Raw genomic sequence first — 16,173 nt, forward strand, 5'->3', positions numbered from 1 at the left:
TTCACCTGGGCTGCCCATTGCCCCTGGGGAGAGCCTGGCAAAGCCAAGCTTTGCTCCTGCTGGGACAAGGGGAGAGGAGGGGAGCCTGCTCCATGTTGGGCAAAGGAGCAGAGAAGGCGCTATTGAGGTAACGTGAGGTTTGGGATGAGCTCCTTCATCATTAGAGAACATAAATAGCCCCAAAGATGTCCCTGCTTGGGACCTGCCCCAGGGGCAGGACCTTACTCTCGGCCTGGTTGAACTTCATGGAGTTGGCACAGTCTCACCTCTCCTGCCTGTCCGGGTCCCTCGGGATGGCACCCTGTCCCTCCAGCGTGGTGACCGTGGCCACTTGTTTTGCCGATTGATGGGGTCAACAGAAAGGACACCAAAAGAAAGAGTTGACTTATTTTACTATTTATTTCAAGGTAATACAAAAGGAAGGTCATGCTTTTAGTTAAAACTAAGGCTTTTGGGTTTTGTACGCTAGCGTTAAGCAGCAAAGAGAATAAGCAGGGTAATGCACCTAATCATTACTGCATAAGGTTCACTCCAGTGATTAAGGAAGATCCATCTCCAGTTGCCCTAATACTTTACCAGCATCCAAATCCAGAGCTTAAGGAGGAACCCAAGGGAGTTTTTCTGTCTATCTTGGCTTTGACCACATCTCTCTCAACAACTATATTTATTGATACTAAAATAGATGAGTAACACATTGCATATCTGATTAAATATCATATCCGATTAATGCTATGCATTTTAGAGATATCGTTGGGTTGTGAGGTTCATCCAGGGGTCAATTTTAGTTTGAGGCCTATTGTTCAGGCCTCAGTTCTTCAGTTGTCTCCTCCAAAAGCCTCTGAAGGGTTTCTTCATGCGCGTTCATTATCTCTGTGTCCAGCTGAGCCAAAAGAGAGGACTCCTGCTTCTTCAGGATCTCGTGCAACTGCCTAAATGTCATCACAATCTTCTGCTTTGCAGCTTCTGTCCTCTCCTGCCAAGGGCAAGCCGAAGCGGGGAAAGGGAAGCAGAGAGCAGGACAAGAGCATCAAGAGTCAAGGGTGGGCCATGCCTTAGTGGGACCCACCAGAAAGAGGCCTTTGGGGAAGAGACAAAGCCCCTCTCCCTTCCCCACACCCCTTGAGCATCACCCACCCCTGGGGGAGAGGAGATGTTCCTCCTTTCTTCCCCCACCCTCTGCCCAGGAAAACTGATGGGCACCTACAGTGTGGTCCTTGATTCTCTCTTGTCTGTCCTTCACAGAAGATTGAAGCGCCTCTTGCTCTGATTTCAGAAGGTGCAGCTGGGTCTCAATTTGTTTCTGAGAGGAAAGAAAGAAGTCCCCTGTGGAATGGCATCATGGTCTGGCACCCTCAGCAGAAATGCAAGGGGAACTCTTGATGGATCTTGGGGTCAGCATTGGTACATTTGTATGACCCCCGTGACTGTTTCAATGTTATTAACCTTCCTCCTTTTTTTTTTTTTCTTTTCTTTCTATTTTGATGAAGGTCAAGGTGCTTTCAGGGAGCTGTGGGGTGGGAGAAGGGCTGAGGATCTCTTTCTCTCCTTTCCTACTGACCTTCAGCAGAGCTGACCTTGATAAGGGACCCGCACCCGGGAGGACAGAGTCATTTATGGCTGCTGGATAAACAAAGCCTCATGGGGCTCAGTAGAAGCATAGAACTGTCTGGGTTGGAAGGACCTTTCAGATCATCTAGTCCAACTATCAACCCAACACTGACAAAAAAACATCACTAAAGCATATCTCTAAGAACAACGTCTACCCGCCTTTGAAATACCGCCAGGGGTGGTGACTCCATCACTTCCCTGGGAAGGCTGTTCCAATGCTCAATATCCCCTTCAGTGTAAAAATTTCTCCCAATATCCAATCTGAACCTCCCGTGGTGCAACTTGAGGCTGTTTCACCTTGTCCCATCGCCTGTTCCTTGGGAGAAGAGACAGACCCCCCCCCGGGCTACACCTTCCCTCCGGGGAGTTGGAGAGAGCGAGAAGGTCTCCCCTCAGCCTCCTTTTCTCCAGGCTGAACACCCCCAGCTCCCTCAGCCGCTCCTCACAAGACTCCAGACCCCTCACCAGCTTCGTTGCCCTTCTCTGGACACGCTCCAGCACCTCAGTGTCTTTCCTATCATGAAGGGCCCAAAACTGGACCGAGCCCTTGAGATGGGACCTCACCAGTGCCCAGTACAGGGGGACAGTCACTGCCCCAGTCCTGCTGTACACACTGTTCCTAACACAGGCCAGGATGCTGTTGGCCTTCTTGGCCCCTTGGGCACGCTGCTGGCTCATGTTCAGCCAACAGTCGACCAACACCCCCAGGTCCTTTTCCTTGGGGCAGCTGCAGCCACTCTTCCCCAGCCTGGAGCATCCATGGGATTGGTGTGACACAAGGGCAGGACCCCGCCCTTGCCTTTGTTGACCAGTGGCCTGGGCCCGTGGATCCAGCCTGTCCAGACCCCTCTGTAGAGCCTTCCTACCCTCAGGCAGATCAACACTCCACCCAACTCGGTGTCGTCTGTGAACTTACTGAGGGTGCACTCAATCCCCTCGTCCAGATCATTGATAAAGACATTGAAGAGAACTGGCCCCAGGACCCAGCCCTGGGGAACACCACTGGTGACTGCCCACCAACTGGATTCAACTCCATTCACCACCACTCTCTGGGCCTGGCATCCAGCCAGTTCTCCACTTAGCAACGACTCCTCCCATCCAAGCCACCGGCAGCCAGTTTATTTCGGGAGAACACCGTAGGAAAAAGCATCAAAGACCTTACTAATGTCAAGGTAGACAACATCCACAGCCTTTCCCTCATCCACCAAGTGGGTCACCTTCTCATAGAAGGAGATCAGGTTTGTCAAGCAGGCCCTGCCTTTCACAAACCCATGTTAACTGGGCCTCATTGCCTGGTTGACCTTCAGAATGGCACTCAGCATGATCTGTTCCATGGCCTGCCCAGGCACTGAGGTCAGACTGACAGGCCTGGAGTTCCCCAGATCCTCCTTCTGGCCTTTCTTTTGGATGGGCATCACACTTCCCAACCTCTGGTCCCCTTGGACCTCCCCGGTTTCCAGGACAGCTGGTAAGTGATGGAAAGTGGCTCAGTGAGCACCTCCACCAGCTCCCTCTGCACCCTCAGGTGGATCCCATCCCGCCCCATAAACTTATGAGTGTCCAGGTGGTGGAGCAGGTCCCTCACCATCTCCCTTTTGGCTTACAGGGGCTTCATTCTGCTCCTCGCCCCTGTCTTCCAGCTCAGGGGGGTGGGTGCTCAGGGAACAACCGACTCTACTAAAGACTGAAGCAAAGAAGGCATGAAGTACCTCAGCTTCTTTCTCATCCTTTGTCACCATGTTACTGCCTTCATCTGTTGAAGGATTGAAATTCTCCTGAGGCCTCCTTTTGTTACTAATATATTTATAGAAACTCTTTCTATTGTTCTTAACATCCAAAGCCAGGTTCGTTTCTAGTGGGCCTTGGCTCTCCTCATTTTCTCCCTACAGAGCCTTACAACCTCTTTGTATCTTTCCTGAGTGCCCTGCAGCTTCTTCCAAAGACCATAAACTCTCCTTTTCCCCCTAAGTTGTGACCGTATCTCTCTGTTCAGCCAGACTGGTTTTTTCCCCCAACAGCTCCTTTTTCAGCACCTGGGGACAGCCTGCTCCTGCGCCTTTAAAACTTCCTTCTTGAGAAACATCCGGCCTTCCTGGACTCCTTTGCCTCCCAAGGGACTCTGTCAAGCAGGCTCCTCAAAAGACCAGAGTCCACCCTCTGGAAGTCCATGGTGGCAGTTCTGCTGACCCCCCTCCTTGCTTCTCTGAGAATCGAAACCTCTATCGTTTCATCCTCACTATGCCCAAGGTGGCCTCCAACCCTCACACCTCCTACCAGTGCTTCTCTGTTGGCCAACAGCAGGTCCAGCAGGGCTCCTTCCCTAGTCAGCTCCCAGCCCAGCTGTGTCAGGCAGTTCTCCCCAACACACTCCAGGAACCTCCCAGCCTGTTCCCTCTCAGCTGTATTGTGGGCCCAACTGATAGCAGGTAGGTTGAAGTCTCCCACCAGGACAAGGGCTAGTGATTTTGAGATCTCTCCCAGCTGCTGATAGAATATTTCATCTGCCTCAACATCCTGGTTGGGTGGTCTGGAACAGAGTCCTACTGCGATATCATAGAATCATAGAATCATAATTGTCTAGGTTGGAAGGGACCTTTAAGATCATCTAGTCCAACCATCAAATATCAGCCTTGTTGGCCCTGCCCCCAGTCCCCCTGCCCATGCTGCGTGTGTTAGTGTAGAAGCACTTCAGCTGGGCTGCTGGTGCCTTCCCACCTTTTTTCTGGGAGAAGCCTTAGCTTCTACTTGACCATTCCTGGGTGCATCCATAGTTTCTAGCCCATCAATGATCCTCGGGTCTCCGCTACTGGTTACATCCCCTTCCCCCTTCAAATCCAGTTTAAGGCCCTTTCCATGAGCCCTGCCGACTCCTGTGCAAAGATCCTTTTCCCCCTTTGAGATAGGTGTACCCCCTCTGTTTCCAGCAGACCTGGTGGCATGTAAGCATCCCCTGGTCAAAAAAACCAAAGTCCTGCTGCTGACACCAGGCTTGGAGCCACGTATGGATCTGCTGGCTCTTCTTTTTGCTTCCCTCATCCTTCCCTGCCACAGGAATGACACTACTTGCCAGGAAACCCCTGGCACTGCAAATCGTGAGGTTAGAATGTGTCCAAGGGATTGTGGTGGGGAGAAATCCTACACCTCTGTTTCTTACCCTTGCCTAAGCCCCTGCTCATGCCTGATCCCTGGGGGAGAGGACGCCTTGGTCCCCAAGAGCGTGGTGCTCCTACATCCATCCCTTCCTCAGGACAGGCAATGCCACCTCAAGAGTTGGTAGCAAGAGACAAGGATGGGTGAGTCCACAGGAGGTTCATCCCACAGGCCAAAGGCTGTACGGGTATTTCCACCCATCAAGAGCAGCAACACCAGGAGATTCTGGCCCTTTGTATCTCAACACTTCTATAACCCCCTCACCTTGTACTCCTGGGCAGCCTCTTCCATGGGAACCACAGAATGGTTATGGTGCACTTTGGACTTGTCACACACCACGCAGATAAGCCTTTGGTCCTCTTGGCAGAAGAGCTTCAGGGGTTCCTGGTGCTTCTCACACAAGTTCTCCCCTCCTTCCACCTCTCTGACTGGTTGCAGGTTCAGGCCCTTGGCTACTTCGCTGACCTTGGCCAACTCCCTGTTGGGGCGGAGTCTCTTCTGGGCCCCCGTCTCCCTGCACTGGGGGCAGGAGAAGTTGGTGGTCAGTCCTTCCCTGTTCCAAGTGATGCATGACTGGCACAATCTGTGCCCGCAGTGGATGAACACAGGGTCCTGGGATATTTCCAGGCAGATGGAGCAGCAGGCTTCATCCTGGGGGCTTTCCACAGGCGTCCCGGCTGCCATGAAGAGCGACCGAGTTCCTTTTGCTCTCAAGTGATCAGGAAGGAGAGAGGTTTCTCTTCCTGATTCTACACCATTGGTTAATCTGAGACCCAGCCCCTTTCCAGCAGGGCTTTACGTAATATATTAACTTATATTGCTCCAGGAAGTAGCAGTTCCACAGGTGAGGAGGAAGGCAATTGGAGACGGCCATCCCATTTTCACCCTTTCCTGAAGGCACCAGGATTTTTCAGTCTCCAAAGCCCCTTCGAAGCAATGGAGTCTGGTGGATTTGGTGACTCAACAGGAGCTGGAAGAGGAGTTTCACGCCCTGGTGGCACCTCAGAGAGGCTGTGGTGCAGCTGGGGGTGGGAGACAAGCAGTGGCTGAAAAAGCCTCTGAGATATCAGGGGTGACAGGACCTGGATAGGGCTCAAGAAGGACCTCAGCAGCTTTCAGGAGAGCCTTTGTAGGGCTGTTTGGGAGGACTCTAACATCCCTCCGTACCTCTCTTTGTATCCTTTTAATTGTTTAATTACCCATTGAGGTTGGGTTCCTGGGGCTCCTGGAGCTATAGGCATCCTCGCCCTGCTTTCCCAGGAATCGACTTTTGGGGACAGGACAAGGACTTGATGGACCTTCATCTGAACCCCTGGCTCTGCTGTATATTCTCAAGGAATAAGTCCAGCCCAGTGTGTCAGGGCTCACCCTAAGCCAGCACCAAAAGGAGCAGTTCCATTTCCAGGTGTTTCTGGCCAATTCTGACTCCCCCTTTGCACATGGAATCAGGATGGGACCCAGCTGCAAAGGAATCCAGCTCCTGGCTGGTGGCTGACTTTTCCCAACCTCTACTCCCACAGACTCTCTGGGTTTGAGAGGGCAGAAAACGCAGGTTTCTTGTCTCCCTGTGCAGTGGGTTTTCAGGAGGAAGGAGGATGACTTTTCCTTCCTCCAGTTCTCCTAAGCAACTTCCAAAGAAAACCCAAAGGAAATAAAAATGCACACACACAAGGCAGAAATGACTTAAATTGCACGTTTACTTTTAACTCCCCATCAGGGCAAGTTTGCAGGCACCTAGCAACAGCCATTTAGCAATTAAAAGATCAAAATACACTTCAAGGCACAGAAATGCTCACGTTTTGCACTAAAGGAACCTGAACACCGCTACCCTTTCCTGTCCCTTTGGTGGAATTGGGGCAAAACTCAGCCCCTGATTTCTTTCCCAACAATGTCGATAGCTTTGGGGTTTTTCTTTGTCCTGGGCCTTAGGGAAGAAGTTTGAGTTGAGCATCCCCAATCACCATGAACCACGGGAAGACTCTCTCCCCTTGGAAAGATGCTGGCAGAAAAGCAAAGATCCGTTCTTTGCTCAGGGCATCAAAAAACACCACCCTCCCTTCCTCACAGTCCAAGCAGATTCGTACCCACTGGGGGACACTGCGTACAGTCAAGGGGGTGAGATCAGGAGAGGTCAGAGCCTTATACCCATTTCGGTTATGACACACAGCCCATACCCCTGCTTCGGGCTTCAGGTGCAACAAACCGTCCCTTGGAACTGACTCCTTGACCACCCCAATGGCCCAAAAGCCTTCTCTGTGGACCTCCACGTCCCAGCGGTGCCACCCCGATGTGAAGCCCCTCGAGCCCAGCATGCATGGGCTGACTTTGAACCTCCCGGGGTTGGAGGGCAGGTCCTGCTCACAGCCTTCCCACCACACGAGCTTGCAGTCTTCCGAGAGATAAAGCCTAGTGTTGGCCGTCTCTGGGTCCAGCGTCATCTGTGCTGGAGGTGGAGAGAGAGTCAGGCTCATTGCAGCAGATCTGGGGGGCACAGCGCTTTTTCTCTCCATTCCCATCCCTCTGACCCAGTTGGGACCCCTCCAGGCATTGCCTGGTGGTGGGACCAGGATGGGAGAAGGGGGAAAGGAGGCAGCAGAGCACTTTAGGTCAATCTTTGGGGGCAGCAGAGCTTGTTTTACCCTATTTTTTGATTTCATATGATGGGTCGGTTGGGCTCGCGTTCAGTTCACTTACTTGTCAATGGAAGTTCAAACTCCAGGAAATCTAGAGGGGAGAGAAAAATGTGAGAGGCAGAAAGATCAGTTGTTGTGATTGTGGGTTTCTGCAAAAGTCCAGAGAGTCAGGAACAGGCTTGGGGGAATGTCAAGAAACTTGAGGAGGCAGAGGAGAAGAGGAGGACAGGCAGGGAACATCAGACCAACGCTCACTGCTCATTCACTGCCTCGTTGTGGGATCTTGAAAGAAATAACCCCTCATTCAGCACCCAGGATGCGTTTCCTTCCTGTGGCTTCACTCCATCCCTCCCCACCAAGAAGCACGATGGCATTTTCCTTTCTGGACCTGCGCACGGTACCTGGAACTTTCTCCAGAGCCTCCTTGATGGCTGTGGTTTTCTCTGTGAAATCACAGAATTTCTTTTCCAGCTCCGGGGAAATATCGAGTGAGTGGGAGAGGGTTTCCCTCTGGCCCCTGGAAGGGAAGAGGGGATGGATTTACACCTGGCTGGAGTTTGCTGCTCCCTGTTTTCTCAGCATTCCCTGGGGGAGAATTACTGGAGGGAAGATGATGGCTCTGCCCCATCTCGCACATCTCAGACAGCAAATGTCACAGCAGGATCACATTCCCCTTGGAGATGTTCATTGATTTGCTTCAGCTGTGAAAGGCTGAGGTGGTTGTCTCAGGGTCCGCATGGGAATTAACAGCCCTGAGCAGACCCCCCTGGGACCCCACAGCCCCACCCCTGCTCCAGGGGCTCCACTGAAGCTCAGCCCTGGAGCATCCAGCCCTTTTGCAAGCTGATTGGGAGGAGCATCCATGCCTGGCCATGGACCCTGTGGATCCACCCCAGGGGCTGCCTTCCTGGCTTGCCCCCAGCCCTGCCTCCTGCCAGTCCCTGTCCAAATTCATCATTCATTAAGGAGAGCCCTCCTTCCAACCCCCTGTGGCCTCGGTCAAGTCCAAAGGCTGTATTGCAGAAGAGCCAACCTGTCCCTACGTGCTTTCTCCCAGTGTCCTGCCACAGAGCTGCTCTGTGGTGGTGACATGCTGACAGGAGAAGGACCACATACCTGCTCAAGGTGGTTCCAATGTCCTGGATGAGAGAGAAAAAGAGACTCAGTGACATGGAATACCTCCCCTTGGAGTACCAGGGTCCCACTCTAATGAAGGCCCTCTTTGAGTGGGTTGGGGTAGAAAAGCAAGGGCTGGAGACTAAGCTCAATGTGGGCCTTCACAGCAAGTTTGGAAAGCCTGGGCTCTCACCTTCAGGAGCTCCCAGCCTGGCTGCTGGTATGTCCTCTCCATCTCCTCAATCAACATGCCCAGGCTCGTTGTCTCCTCCAAAAGCCTGTGGAGGATTTCTTCATGCGCGTTCATTATCTCTGTGTCCAGCTGCTCCAGCTGGGCCAGAAAAGAGGACTCCTCTTTCTCCAGGAACTCATGCAACTTCCTATATGTCCTCATAACCTTCTGCTTTGCAGCTTCTGTCCTCTTCTGCCAAGGGCAAGCCAAAGCGGGGAAAGAAAAGCAGAGAGCAGGACAAGAGCATCAAGAGTCGGCCATGCCTTATTGGGATCCACCAAAAAGAGGCCTTTGGGGAAGATACAAAGCCCCTCTCCCTTCCCCACACCCCTTGAGCATCACCCACCCCTGGGGGAGAGGAGGAGAAGATGTTCCTCCTTTCTTCCCCCACCCTCTGCCCAGGAAAACTGATGGGCACCTACAGTGTGGTCCTCGATTCTGTCTTGTCTGTCCTTCACGGAAGATTGAAGCGCCTCTTGCTCTGATTTCAGAAGGTACAGCTGGGTCTCAATTTGTTTCTGAGAGGAAAGAAAGAAGTCCCCTGTGGAATGGCATCGTGGTCTGGCACCCTCAGCAGAAACAACAGGGAATTTCACTGAATTTTTAGAGTTGGAAGGGACTATAAAGATCATCTAGTCCAACTCCCCTGCTGAAGCAGGATTGCCTAGAGCATGTTAGAGCATGTTACTCAGGATTGCATCCAGGCGGGTCTTGAAAATCTCCAAAGAAGGGCACTCCACAGCCTCCCTGGGCAGCCTGTTCCAGGGTTCTGTCACCCTCACTGTGAAGAAGTTTTTTCTCATATTTGAGTGGAATCTCCTATGTTCCAACTTGTGCCCGTTGCCCCTCGTTCTCTCACTGGCAACCACTGAAAAGAGTGGAACTCTTGATGGCTCTTGGGGTAAGTGTTGGCAAAGTTTTGTGACCCCCATGACTGTTTCAAGGCGATTTACCTCCCTCTTTTTCTTTTTTCCTTTTTTTTTTTTTTTTCTGTTTTGACAAAGGTCAAGGTGCTTTCAGGGAGCTGTGGGGTGGGAGAAGGGCTGAGGATCTCTTTCTCTCCTTTCCTACTGACCTTCAGCAGAGCTGACCTTGATAAGGACCCACACCCCAGAGGAGAGAGCCATTTACAGAGTTTTGCAGAGGGATTTTGGTGGGGAGAAATCCTACACCTCTGTTTCTTACCCTTGCCTAAGCCCCTGCTCGTGCCTGAACCCTGGGGGAGAGGACGCCTTGGTCCTCAAGAGTGTGGTGCTCCTACATCCACCTCTTCCTCAGGACAGGCAATGCCACCTCAAGAGTTGGTAGCAAGAGACAAGGATGGGTGAGTCCACAGGGGGTTTATCCCACAGGCCAAAGGCTCTACAGGGATCTCCACCCACCAAGAGTAGCAACACCAGGAGATTCTGGCCCTTTGTATCTCAACACTTCTATAACCCCCTCACCTTGTACTCCTGGGCAGCCTCGTCCATGGGAACAACAAAATGGTTACGGTGCACCTTGGACCTGTCGCACACCACACAGATAAGCTTTTTGTCATCTTCACAAAAGAGCTTCAGGGGTTCCTGGTGCTCCTTGCACATGTTTTTCCCCCCTTCCACCTCTCTGACCACTTGCAGGTTCAAGCTCTTGGCTGCTTCACTGATGTTGGCCAACTCCCTGTTGGGGCGGAGGCTCTTCTGGGACACCGTCTGCCTGCACTGGGGGCAGGAGAAGTTGGTGGTCAGTCCTTCCCAGGTCCGAGTGATACACAAGCTGTGCCCGCAGTGGATGAACACAGGGTCCTGGAATATTTCCAGGCAGATGGAGCAGCAGGCTTCATCCAGGAGGATTTCTACAGGCGTTCTGGTTGCCATGAAGAGCCACCCTGGTGGCTTCAATCTGCAAGTTTTGAAGGAACAGGAAGGTGAGACATTTCCTGATTTTACACCATTGGTTAAACTGAGACCCAGCCCCTTTCCAGCAGGGCTTTACGTAATATATCAACTTATATTACTCTGGAAACTAGCAATTCGACAGCTGAGGAGGAAGGGAATTGGAGATGCCCGTCCAATTTTCATCCTTTCCTGGAAGCACTGGGATTTTTCAGTCTCCAAAGCCACTTCCAATCAGTGGAGTCCAGTGGATTTGGTGACTCAACAGGAGCTGGAAGAGGAGTTTCACACCCTGGTGGCACCTCAGAGAGGTTGTGTTGCAGCTGGGGGTGGGAGACAAGCAGTGGCTGAAAATGCCTCTGAGATAGCAGAGAGGACAAGACCTGTCCAGGGCTTCAAAAGACCTCAGCAGCCTTCAGGAGAGCCTCTGTAGGGCTGTTTGGGAGGACTCCAGCCTCTCTTGGGTGACCTGAAGGTTTCAAATGTACAATTCACTGCAGGGCAGGGCCTTCCTGGCTGTCAGAACAAATTTCTGCCGCTCCTGACCCCTGGGACATCAGCTTTGCCCTTGGGGTAAGGTGGGCCATCAGACTAACACCCTGCAGACACTGCTCTGGATCGCAGATGCTCCCGTGTCCCTGGAGATTGCTGGTGCCTCCAAGACCCTCCAAGGTCCCAGTGGGTTTCTCTGAGCTGCGGTGACAGAGCTGAGAGTCTGGACTGATGCTTTTCCTTCCTTTTCTCGTTTGGAGCCAGGTATGGATCTGCTGGCTCTTCTTGTTTCTTCCCTCCTCCTTGCCTGCCACTGGAATGACTTCCTGGCTTGCCCCCAGTGTCGGAATTCATCATTAATTAAATAGAGAGATGGAGAGCCCTCCTTCCAACCCCCTGTGGCCTCAGTCAAGCCTCTGTAGGGCTGTTTGGGAGGACTCTAACATCCTTCCCTGCCTCTCATTAGGTCACGAGAGACAGGCCTCTGCTTTGTTTATAACCAGGTGCGGACTAAAATGTTGTCTGTTTCCTACTGACCTTCTGACTGTGAGAGGAAAGAGTTAATTACTGAGCTTCTTCCTGTGTGAGGGAATGGTTAGTCCCCAAGCTGATAGGGTTAAGGATGGGATAACAAGAAGTAGTTCATCACTGCAAGGTTCTCTCATATGCAGCGGGACCGGTAAACATTGCCTTAAAGCCAAATGCACGACCAGTAAGACCAAAACAGTATCCAATAAAATTAGAAGAAAAAGGGGACCAGAACCATTGATAGAAAAGTTCCTTAAACACAGACTCTTGCGGGAATGTCAGTCAGAATATAATACTCCCATTTTCCCACATCCCAATGAGTAGAGATTGGTCCAAGCTTTGCGAGCTATAAATCTAATTGTAGGAGATGGACCCCCAGTGGTGGCTCATCCATATACTTTGCTGACCACCAGAAAAGAAACAGATCAAGGGTTTCCTGTATTGGATTTAAAGGATGCTTTCTTTTGCATTCCACCAGCAGAAGAAAGTCAGAAGCTGTTTACCTTTGAGTGGGAAATCCCACTACGGGAGGGACCGTGTTACCGCAAGGATTTAAAAATAGTCCCACGATTTTTGGCAATCAGCTGGCTAAAGAATTAGAGTGTTGGCAGAAAGGAAATGTGACAGTAACCTGGTTACAGTGCGTGGGTGACGTTCTCCCGGGGACAGAGACAAAACCCGATTGCGTGCATTACACAATTGGCCTTTTGAATTTTCTCGGAGCAGCTGGATGTGGAGTATCTCAGGAAAAGGCTCCAAGGTGCCGCAGAGCGTTGTTTCTCTGGGCTTTACGATTCCGCAGGGAGAAGGGAGCCTGGGAATAGAGCGGGAAGAGGCAACGTGTCCAATACCTGACCCGAGCTCCGAAGAGGAGCTGGGAGCGTTTCTGGGAACGGCCGGGCGGTGTCGCCTGTGGATGGTTAATTTCGGCTCGTTAGCGAAACCCTTGTGTGAAGCTGTCAAGGGCCCTTGAACTCTCCTGGGACGCACTTGTGTCTTTGTGCTCTCTGCACCCCGCTCCAAGGCGCCTCTTGCCTTCCCCGGGGGTGTCGAGCCGGGCCGCGCCTCGCCCGCCCCCCGGGTGCGGGTTCCAGTGACCCGCAGCGGCGGCCGTCCCTCGGGGCAGCTCTTTTAGTGCCCCCCGCTTCGCCCCTCGCTCGGGGCAGCTCTTGCGGTGACACGGGCAGGGGCCAGCCCTCGGCGCAGCTCTAATCGCCGCCTCCCACTCATGTCCCTTCAGAAGGCAGAATGTACTTTTCAGAAGCTAAAACATATGGTAGAAGGGAGAATCTCGCGTTAAGTCAAATAAAGAGCTGTACAAGGTCACAAGACCCTGTGAAATCAGACCCTGGGGAGAAGCAAGAAATGCCCCGCTAATGAATAGCCCCTCGGAGAAGAAGAGGAGGCCGATAAGAAGGAACATCCCACCGCAGGAGGCGCCGAAACCCGCGGGAAACCAGAGAGCTGCCGGGTGAGGCATAAAGTCAACCCGAATTTGCGGGACCCGGGGGAAAGGGAAAGGTGGCGGTGGGAGATCGCGACCCCCAACTCGAGGGGAGACCGAACTGGGCACCGAATTGCACTCCTCCCACCACCGTCCTGGAGCCTGGGCACATCGATTCATAGGATCATAGGAGGGTTGGAGTCGGAAGGGACCTTAAAGATCATCGAGTTCCAACCCCCCAGTCCCACCTCCAATTAAAGGACCTCGGAGCTTTAAATGAAAGCGAGAGACTGTACTAACCGAGAGAAATCGTTAAGATAAGGTACTAACCACTAATCACAATTAAGGGGGCGTATTTCTGTGCTCGGAAGGGCAGGAATATCCCTCAGGGTTTAGAAGGCGGGGTGCTGGCTTTGTGGATCCCCCCCGAGCACCCACCTCTGCAGAAATGAACTCAAGAGAGGAAACCTCTGCTCTGGGTGTCTATTGGCGTGTGCACAGCGGGTAAAGGACCCCGCTTTGGGACAAGAGTTTCCGGCCACCCAGGGGGGACCGCGGTGACAGCCTGGCCCCGATGGTCCCGCCGCCCCCCCCACGGGGAGCAGCGACCCGACTGGACTCCAGCGCGCACCCCTCTTTGGATGGGGGGCTCCATCGGCTCCTCTCCTGCAGCCGGGCGGGGAGCGACACAGCGCTGCGACGCCACCGAAGAGGGGGATTTTCTTGGCGAAGACGAGGAAGAGAGGGGTCGGGGCGACATCTCCCGGGCAGCAGAGAGAGTTTTACACACGAAGGCAGCCGTCCCTCCTTGGAGTCGTTTGAGTCGTGCACACCTTGGGTTGGGTTGGGTTCGCTCTCAACAATTTGCTAAAGGCCGGGAGACGCCCCCGGGTTTAGTGTGTGTAGAGACGTTGGGGGATCTTCTTCGGGACCCAGATGGGCGCTGCTGCTTCCCGGGAGACACCCCGTCGCTCTCCTCTAGGATGCCCCCTGAACCATTGGAAGAAGTTCGGAGGGGATGCCAGGACCAAAAAGACATTAATACAAAATTAGACTCAACGGTGGCCGCGAGAGAAATTGGCAGAGGGTGAAAATTGGCCTGAAACCCGATCTTTCCAATACAATTCTTCATTGGAATTGATGTTGTTTCGTCGGAGAACTGGAACACGGGATGAAATACCTTCTGTGGATATTTTCTTTGCTTCAGGAAATGATTGGGATGTTCGGAAAACAAACCTGTGGTCCGGTGGATTGTGACCATCGAAACGGAAGAGAAGCGTTAAGTGAGAGAGAGAGTAAAGGCGAAGATGCTTGTTAGACCAGTTGTAAATCCCAAGAAGCGGGATTGGCAGATTTGATATCGGCGTCTGCAGAGCGGGAAAAGGAGCCCGCTTTGGGACAACAGCCCCTCCCGGTCCCTCGGGGCAGCTCTTTGAGCGATGGAGGCAGCAGCCCCCCTAACCCCCCCGGGCGACACCGATTCCCAGCCCCCCCTTCCCTCGGGGCAGCTCTTTGGGTCGCTCCCGGCAGCGCCCAGCCCTGGGTTCAGCTCCCATCGCCGCCCCACAACCCCCCTTCCCCTCGCTGCTCCCCGACGCCTCGCCCCGGGGCTCCCCCACGCCAACCACCCCCCCCCCCCCCGCCGGGGCCAAACCCAGCCTTTTTCTCCTCAAAGAAACCCCCAACCCCTAGCCCTAAGGGATCTTAAAAAAACCCGACAGAAGGGATGGGCAGAGCTGGGTTCTCCTGGTGAGGGATATGAGTTGATTAGCGTCAATAGGCAAGTTTTAATGAGGAAAAAAATGACTTGGGGTTATAAAAGAGCGGGTTATAACATGATGACTTCGGGTTACGAACCATCCATCCCCCCGGCTGCGCCCCGTTCATCTTCCTCTCGCTTCCTGCGCCTCGCAGCCAGCCCCGCCCTGCGGCACCAGTTGAGGTAGTCTCCCTTAATGGGGTGTACTATAATTAGTCCGACTGCCTTGGCAAGATTGGGGTGACAAGAAAAGAGTAGAGTGACTTCAGAGGACTGGGATGGGTAGAGAGGACTGGGGTGACAAGAGAGGACTGGGGTGACAGGAGAAGACTGGAGTGACAGCAGAGGACTGCTTTAACAAGACCCCATTAAAAATACCGTAAGGAGGAGCGCTAAAACGGGCTGGAAAATGCCCCCCGGTCCTCAAGTGCCCGCGATCGCCCACCGCCAAGCCCCGCTGCAGCAGGCGGCAGCCGAGGAGGCCGTTCTTCCTCCTGAATCCTCCCTCCCTGAGCTCCCACCCAGGGAGGGACCGGCCGCGGGGAGCAGGGTCCAGCCCCAGGGATGCGACGGGCAGAGGAAAGAAGTTTGCCTTATCCAGGGAAAAGATTTATTTATGTGCATAAGAATGTCCCGGCCAAAGTGAGGCACCTGGAGGCGGTTTCCCAGGGGGTTTTATGGAGAACCATAGTCTTGTTTCTGAGTGAAGGGACCCGCAAAGCCCCTGGAGTCCAGCCCCCTGCCCCGGGCAGGGACATCTCCAAGCAGAGCAGGTCGCCCAGAGGCCCGTCCAACCTGCCCGGGGGTGTTTCCAGGGACGGGCCATCTCCCCCCTCTCCGGGCAACCTGGGCCGGGGTCTCCCCACCCCCAGCGGAAAAACACTTCTTCCTCAGCCCCACTCCCAATCTCAGCCCGTTTTAGCACTTTGGGGCTTCCAGCCGCCAAAGCACGTCACTAATGGCCAACTCCCGCCCTGACAGTGACCAGTGACCGCTGAACCCGGCAAGGAAACCTCTTTTCCCCTTCTCGGGGGCTCCCCATAGCCCGTGCCCGGACGCGCTGCCCCGGGGGGGGTCCCACAAAGTGGAAAGGGAGGAGGGGGGGGTGGGCTCTGTTAAAGGCAGCTCCAATTAACTGCGTCTCCCGCGACTCCTCGCGCTGATTGGTCAGGCTCTGGCGGGGCGGGATTAAAGGCGAGTCCTTCCGGGGGCGGAGGAGCAGGAGCCGGAGGTGAGGTCGAAGCTGAGGTCGGAGGAGTGTGTTTGTGTGCGGGGACAGGTAGGGCTGGGCCGCAGCCCCCGGTTTCCCCCCAACCAGACGGACAGGGATAGAGATC

General features: G+C 53.6%; 2 protein-coding genes across 2 annotated transcripts; both read right to left on the bottom strand.

The window, feature by feature from the left end:
- Positions 1 to 381: 381 nt before the first annotated feature.
- LOC141476196 (zinc finger protein RFP-like) lies at positions 382 to 5,475 on the bottom strand. Its single transcript, XM_074164807.1, has 3 exons — positions 5,023 to 5,475; positions 1,205 to 1,300; positions 382 to 973 (listed from the first exon to the last, which is right to left on the bottom strand). Exons 1-3 carry the CDS (start codon positions 5,440 to 5,442, stop codon positions 794 to 796), a joined length of 696 nt encoding a protein of 231 aa, XP_074020908.1. The 5' UTR covers positions 5,443 to 5,475; the 3' UTR covers positions 382 to 793.
- A 1,208-nt stretch (positions 5,476 to 6,683) lies between these two features.
- LOC141476107 (zinc finger protein RFP-like) lies at positions 6,684 to 10,595 on the bottom strand. Its single transcript, XM_074164709.1, has 7 exons — positions 10,185 to 10,595; positions 9,162 to 9,257; positions 8,756 to 8,931; positions 7,793 to 7,908; positions 7,453 to 7,482; positions 6,933 to 7,201; positions 6,684 to 6,845 (listed from the first exon to the last, which is right to left on the bottom strand). Exons 1-7 carry the CDS (start codon positions 10,593 to 10,595, stop codon positions 6,684 to 6,686), a joined length of 1,260 nt encoding a protein of 419 aa, XP_074020810.1.
- Between the last annotated feature and the right edge of the window lie 5,578 nt (positions 10,596 to 16,173).

Source organism: Numenius arquata, chromosome 28, assembly GCF_964106895.1.
Source record: "Numenius arquata chromosome 28, bNumArq3.hap1.1, whole genome shotgun sequence".
NCBI classification, from domain to species: Eukaryota; Metazoa; Chordata; class Aves; order Charadriiformes; family Scolopacidae; genus Numenius; species Numenius arquata.

Coding starts and splice junctions, on each gene's coding strand:
- LOC141476196 (XM_074164807.1), bottom strand. CDS start 5,442: ATGGCAGCCGGGACGCCTGTGGAAAGCCCCCAGGATGAAGCCTGCTGC. Junction 1,301..5,022: donor AGGCTGCCCAGGAGTACAAG/GTGAGGGGGTTA, acceptor CTTTCCTCTCAG/AAACAAATTGAGACCCAGCT. Junction 974..1,204: donor AGAGAATCAAGGACCACACT/GTAGGTGCCCAT, acceptor TGCCCTTGGCAG/GAGAGGACAGAAGCTGCAAA.
- LOC141476107 (XM_074164709.1), bottom strand. CDS start 10,595: ATGGCAACCAGAACGCCTGTAGAAATCCTCCTGGATGAAGCCTGCTGC. Junction 8,932..9,161: donor ACAGAATCGAGGACCACACT/GTAGGTGCCCAT, acceptor TGCCCTTGGCAG/AAGAGGACAGAAGCTGCAAA. Junction 7,909..8,755: donor GAGACAACGAGCCTGGGCAT/GTTGATTGAGGA, acceptor CTTCCCTTCCAG/GGGCCAGAGGGAAACCCTCT.